This window comes from Mchenga conophoros, linkage group LG11 (genome assembly GCF_057382185.1).
Source record: "Mchenga conophoros isolate Kocher_MC1m ecotype Shallow Benthic linkage group LG11, M_conophoros_male_GT1.1, whole genome shotgun sequence".
NCBI classification, from domain to species: domain Eukaryota; kingdom Metazoa; phylum Chordata; class Actinopteri; order Cichliformes; family Cichlidae; genus Mchenga; species Mchenga conophoros.
This window is the reverse complement of record NC_140536.1, coordinates 36,586,543-36,592,837: the sequence shown is the minus strand read 5'-3', so window position 1 is coordinate 36,592,837 and position 6,295 is coordinate 36,586,543. Positions and strand designations below refer to the sequence as shown.

Genomic DNA, 6,295 nt, shown 5'->3' with positions numbered 1-6,295 from the left:
ACAAAAACAGCAACAACAACAACCACCCAATCCACTCGGAGGAAAGTTGACCAAAGAAGGTCCCATACTGCAGCCCACAAAACCCAAACCATCTGTCATCAGAGACCCCAGGACATCCTCAAAGATCCCACACGCCTTACAGCAGCACAAGACACCTTAGATGGTCCTATATTAAATTATAGCACAGCAAATCTTTTAATTCATAATAAACAAGCTAACAAGAAGCTGGATGCAGATTTGCCATTTACGAAAGATGGATGTAGCCTTTGGGTCTGAGATGTTCAGTCAGTGTAGAAGTGCTTTAAACTCCTCGGGATCTAAACAGAAGACCAACTGTATACAAGACTCGGGGAAAACTATAACATCCATTCATCCACCCACTCTATCACCCTGTAAGAGGGGCCCATCCCAACTGTCACAGGGTGAGAGAAGTGGGGCACACACAAGACGGGTGGTCATTCAATCACACCTTCAACCAATTTAGGATGGCTATGCCTTTGCTTGTTTTTGTACCGTGGGAGGATCTCTGCATGACCATGAAGAACCATGTAGACACAAGAAGAACATGCAAACACAGAAGGGCGCAGCTGGCTGCTCGATTCAAACCAACAAGCTTCTTGATGCGAGGCGACAGCGCTGACCACTGCACCACTCTGCCCCACAAGTTCTCGCCGTGCCGTCTTATGCATGACAACATGGTGAAAAATAACACTTCACTACCAGCGCCTGAATTTTTACAGAAATAGAAATGATGACAAAATGCTCATTGAATTGAAATTAGTTGCATTCATATCTTCTCTTACTGTTGGAGAGATGATCCAGTGTGAGTCCTGCATTTCTTTCTCTCTGTGATTGAAGTCCAAATAATTATTGATAGTACAGAAATGTCTAAACTGAGTCACTGCACATTAAATTCACACTGACATGCTTTGACCTACACATCTGGTTCTCACATCTGGTCCTCACAAACGACAAGATGGCAGACCTGGAGCTTCACAATGAAGTTTATTTTCTATAGAACCTATGGGGGTGTCCACTTTCTCACCCATCGCTCAGTAAGTATGAGATTGAATTTCCAATAATCTTTATGTCATTGTTTATAGATTTAGTGATGCAAATCAAATAAAGGTAATCAATTTGCTCAGTATCAACAACAACTTTCTCAAACTTGTTTACCACAGAAAACATTTTTGCAAAAATATAAGTGGAATTAATTTGGTTTGAAATTAGAGACCCGGAGGAAGCTCGTCGCTGATCAAACTCCAGCTTTATTTGTCAAAATCAAATATTTCTTCAAATATCCGGCGGGGTTCTGCGATCACCTCCTCCACAGAAGCAGAGCCCTTCCCCTGCTTTTCCTCACCTTCCTCCTCAGTCCACATCACTCCACCACCTCCAAACGGCCAATCCAAATCCTTCACCGTTTTCTCCACCTTATCCATCGGAAGCGCTGCTGTCACCACCGGCTGTGACGTCCACCTCCACTCAGTCATGACTGACTCCGGTGCCGCTGTTGTTTTGGTGGAGATCGTGTTCCTCTTCAGGGAGCCGATGGCTTTCGCTTTAGGTTCTATGGTCCACGGCCGACTGCTGATTATTTGAGTCTCTGGAAAAGTTGAAAATGTTTTAATATTCAATCATTTAATTCCAGCAGAAAGCAAACAATTTTTTTTTTTTTAAACAAAGAAAAGTTTAAGTGATGATTCACCATTGGATGCTGAAGAGCTACAGTTGGAGTCACAGCAGCTGCACACTGTGTCTGATCCATACAGCTCAGCCCATCTGCACAAAGCAGCAAAGACAACAGACGCTTTCAATATCATCATATCACAGCGTTTTTAAGAAGAGCTTCAGGGGAAATCTAACCTTCTGGCCTTTGTGTCGTAGTTGCAGGACTTGGCTGTGGGTGTAGGCACCGAACTGCTCACAGACATGATGCAGTGCATGTACAGCTGCTGCAGCAGATACAGAAAAAGCAAGTTTACTCTATTAGCTTTTAAATCGCTTTATTCAGTCAAACCACACTGACTCCCAGATATTCCCAAAAATGTTTTTTTTTTTTGTTTGTTTTTTTAATATGGGGGCCAAATCTAACCCAATTTAATTTAAAAAGGGGTCAGCCATCCAAAACCACTGAATTTTTACAGTTACACATGCACAGGCTTAGCAAACAATTAATTTGCATGAAGCAAATAATTAACAGCGAAAGATGTGGAGTAATTATAACAATGCGCCTGCATAAAGAAGCTCTTTGCTTGTTTTAAATATAAGACTTCTGCTTTACTCAAATTTTTAAATCAAGCGGGTAAAGGCACATGTCGAGATCTACTTACTTCTCAGTACACATGCAAGCCATCACTGATTTACGGCAAAGAACTTGGGATAAAATAAAGTACAAGAACATATGAAGCACATTATAGTCTGGTGACACTTCGGCTGACCTGGCCCATCATTCCCTTGAACAGGAACGCATCCACAGAGAATCTCACAGCATCGTTTCTGTACGGGATGAACCTGGAGCGCCCGCCTTTGCTTTCAACCATACATCTTTATCAGAAAGAGAAAACAGCTGACCATGGCATGATTTTTTTTAATAATGCTTCAGCTTTTTTGACGTGTGACATTCATTACCCAAAGTTTCTCACAACAGGGAATCTAAGCGTGAATGTGTGGGACTTCTCTGGAGTGGCATAACACGAGTGGATGTACAGTCTCTCATCGTGGGACATGGGCAGGGCCTCGGCCTGAAAGTACATGGGCTTTCCGAGCACGTACTGATCTGATGGGGACAGCCTTTCCCATTTCGCTAAAAGGAAAATAGGACAGTAAATTAGCAGTAAAGCGACAGGAAAAGCACCTGCAAAGCTCACTCACACTTTAAAAACAAATCATTTTGATAGCAGTTGTGTGAAAGCAGCTTTGCAAAGTGCTCAAACTGCAAAAATTCACCTGAATATCGACGGAATATCTACTGGACAAAGTATTTTCCAGACAATCTGCAAAATCCTTGACGTGTCAGTTAGGAGTAAAGTTGGTGCCAAAAACAAAATATTAGTAGCAAAGAATGAATCTCTGAAGTCAGCTTGCTACATGATTAAAACCTTGTGTTCCCTGGATATCTTAGCTCATAAAGCATCAACATATTTATGAGGGTGACGTCACCAAGCAGTTTGTTTGTTAGCAGCATGACTCAAATAGTTATGAACACATCTGGATGAAATGTGGCACCAACTTAAGAAATTAATGTTTCTATTCAGATCTGGATTCAATCACTATAGGGAGGATTTTTTATCTTTATGAAATACAACAAAACTGGACATTTAACTTGTGATCTTCATAAACACATCAAATTGAAATAATTAAATGTTTGGTAATCTAAATAAAATACATCATTATTCCAGATATAAATGTCCTCCTGGATCCAAAGACTCATGATTAGTGTGGAGGAGTGTACTAGGATACTGTGCTTAAAGAAACAGTGACTCAGCAAAACCACACGAGTGATTTTGACATTAATCTGTTTCTAGCACCTGCACAGAGTTGCAAGCTTTGCATTTGTCACATTAACATCAAGGTCTTGCTTCTGAATGATATTGAAAAATGTTTATCAAAAATTAATTTAATTTGATAAACAAAGACCACCAAGAACCTCAGAAATCCACCGGGGTTTAATAACTGCACACATTTCTGTAGGTTTACCGTTTCGTGGCGTCAGACTGAATTTAGCTCCGTTCTTTACTCGTTTGAAGAGCCTGCGTATGGGCACCTTTGGTATGTAGCCAATTTTGTAGGTGTATTGGTACCTAAAAGGTTGTTAGCATTAAAAAAAAAAAAGGAAAAACAGCATTAATAAACAGTTTGTGTGTTATGAATAAGTTTCTGCCTGTCCTCAATTTAATCTTTTAAGCTCACCTGTTAAAATAACATGACACAGGTAGGTTGAAGGGCACCGCTCGCCTGATTGGTCCTTTGAGTCTCGGTGGGTCGTAACGAAGTGTGTTTGAATAGACAACCTGGTTATCAATGATCTGCAACCAGAATTTTTATATTAACATTTAAATAAAACTTTGTCTACAGTTATGAGACAGGCTTTTATGGCTCAGCAGTGAGCTGAATGCCAACAGTGAATCACAGCAGGTGTAGACATAATCTTACTCAACATGTAATCCTAATCTTATGACTGAAGATTTAGTCAAAAAACTAAAATTCAAATATAAATTACTGCAGTACATGAAAATGTTATGGAAACATACATTTAAACTACTTTTATTGAAATATATCTATTGTTTTCTTATTTGTTCAATAGGAATATGAAATCTTACAGTAATGCTGACATCATCGGGTGTTTTGTGTCACCTGACCAAAACTCCAAACACTCAAAAAGGTTTATCTGACTGTGGTGTCCTACTACAGAGCCCCTTAGTGGACAAACGAGGGTATAAATATATAAATATGTCCACATCTTTCCAGCACAGAAGATTTCTCTATGCAATCAGATGAATAGTGCAATACTTTGATTAATTTGTGTGACAGAAATAAGTGCATATACAGACCGGTCATTGAAGCTAGGAACAGGGGGGCAAAGACTTGTCCTCCAGCTCTCAGTAAATATGTGTCCTTATGTTCTGTTAATAAATTTGCATTCATTGTGACTTGTTTTGCGCTACATATTTAGCATTTTGTGTTTTATTTAAAGGCAGGTTTATTGATTAATAAGTCACTTGTTTAAGTTGGACTTTTGGCAGATTCTGTTCTGCATGGTTCTTGTAAAAAAAACAACAACAATCTCTTCCAGTATTTTTTCCCCATTTTGTGATCTTATTAAAGATGAATACGCTTAAACAGCAGCACAAAATTCCTGCTCTGAACTAAAAAAATAATTTTACCCTGCCTGTGCTGTGCCAAGAAAAAGTCAGATATTGTTGAAATAGTATAATGGATGCTTCTGTATGCAACTCCAAAGATGGACATATTTATAGCTCATCTATAATTTTTCTTTTTCATATTTTCTGTCTGTGTGTGTGTGTGTGTGTGTGTGTGTGTGTGTGTGTAACAGTAACCCCTGTGAGCCAAAGGTCCAGTTTAACAGTTTCCCCCCGACTCTTGGCTCGGTGTGACGTCATAAAGTTAGTTCCTCTGGCAGTGAGTACAGAAAACCAATCGCCTCCTGATCAAGCCTACATTTGCCAGGGGGAACCAATCAGAAGCAAGCTTTTTTTAAAGTGAGGTGAGGCATCTTGCTCCAGACAGAGGGTGAACTTGGGGCTGTAGGCCCGGTAATCGGTAAAATTAAACAAATCAAGCAAAGCTACTCTAGTGAGTCCAAGAAATAAGTAGTACCAGGCCCAGTTTAACCTACTGGAGCAAAGCCTGGCATATAACTGACATGTTCACCGTTTTAGATGTCGTCATTGGTGTAACAGTTCTGTGTCCACTGTAACCCAGTAAAGACGCAAAACAAAGCTGTCTTTTTTAACTGGTTAATCATCTCGGACAAGAACAGAAAATCAGTATAATTCCGTTTTTAATTCTCTGGGGTCCTTTCTTGCCTGAGACTTACCGTGCGCTTGGTTCCACACATACCGAGGCCATACTCAAAATAAAAGTAATCCCTCGTGGATTTGCTGGCTGTGCACGTGCCCAGCTTGAGCTGAGACCGGGCTTCACCCGTTCCCAGAAGGCTCCTCTCCACCTGGACTTGCATCTTTGTCCGCTTACACTTAGTCTTCACGGAAACATCCGAGACGCTGGGCGGAGTGGATTTGGGCGGAATAGGGAGCAGGATGTCCCGGACGCGCTCGGGCAGAGGCTCCACTCCCGTGCCCCTGAGCGGAGAGAAGTACTCCTTATCCACCAGCGGCACTTGAGAGTCCAGAAACACCGGGAGGTGGAGGTACGGCGGCGAAAGGAGAGTCGGCGTTTCTCTCCGGGGAACTTTTCTCATCACCTGCGCTGTCTGCTCCGAAGGCCGAGGGGCCGCTGTCCCCGCTTCAGTGGACGCAAACACGGGCAGCAAGAGAAGGAAAGGTAGGTAAAGCATGCCCGGAAATCCCAGTGACATACAACAAAGTGTCCGAAAGGGCGGAAGGTTGGCTGTCACGGCTGATGATGCTCTCCTCATGTGGAGGTAAATTAACAACACCTGGCGCAGATGGACAGCAAAGGGCGCCACTCACCGGCTGTTTGAAGTAAAAACAACGTTTTGATGTTTTCCAGGAGGATCACCTGACCTCCCCCAGAATCAGCTGCTTTTTCATAGTTAATTAAAACGCGCAATCTCTCATACTATGAAAGA

At 41.6% G+C, this 6,295-nt stretch overlaps 1 protein-coding gene across 2 annotated transcripts; it reads right to left on the bottom strand.

Moving 5' to 3' along the window:
• Positions 1 to 1,250: 1,250 nt before the first annotated feature.
• zp3d.2 (zona pellucida glycoprotein 3d tandem duplicate 2) lies at positions 1,251 to 6,165 on the bottom strand. 2 transcript variants are annotated; one of them, XM_085292727.1, is made up of 8 exons: positions 5,561 to 6,165; positions 3,913 to 4,028; positions 3,700 to 3,803; positions 2,632 to 2,806; positions 2,442 to 2,547; positions 1,867 to 1,955; positions 1,709 to 1,782; positions 1,251 to 1,606 (listed from the first exon to the last, which is right to left on the bottom strand). In XM_085292727.1, the coding sequence occupies exons 1-8, from the start codon at positions 6,119 to 6,121 to the stop codon at positions 1,269 to 1,271; spliced, it is 1,563 nt and encodes a 520-aa protein (XP_085148853.1). In that variant the 5' UTR covers positions 6,122 to 6,165; the 3' UTR covers positions 1,251 to 1,268. The 2 variants fall into 2 exon arrangements, with proteins under 2 accessions (XP_085148853.1, XP_085148854.1); XM_085292728.1 differs by having other exon boundaries at positions 1,867 to 1,952.
• Between the last annotated feature and the right edge of the window lie 130 nt (positions 6,166 to 6,295).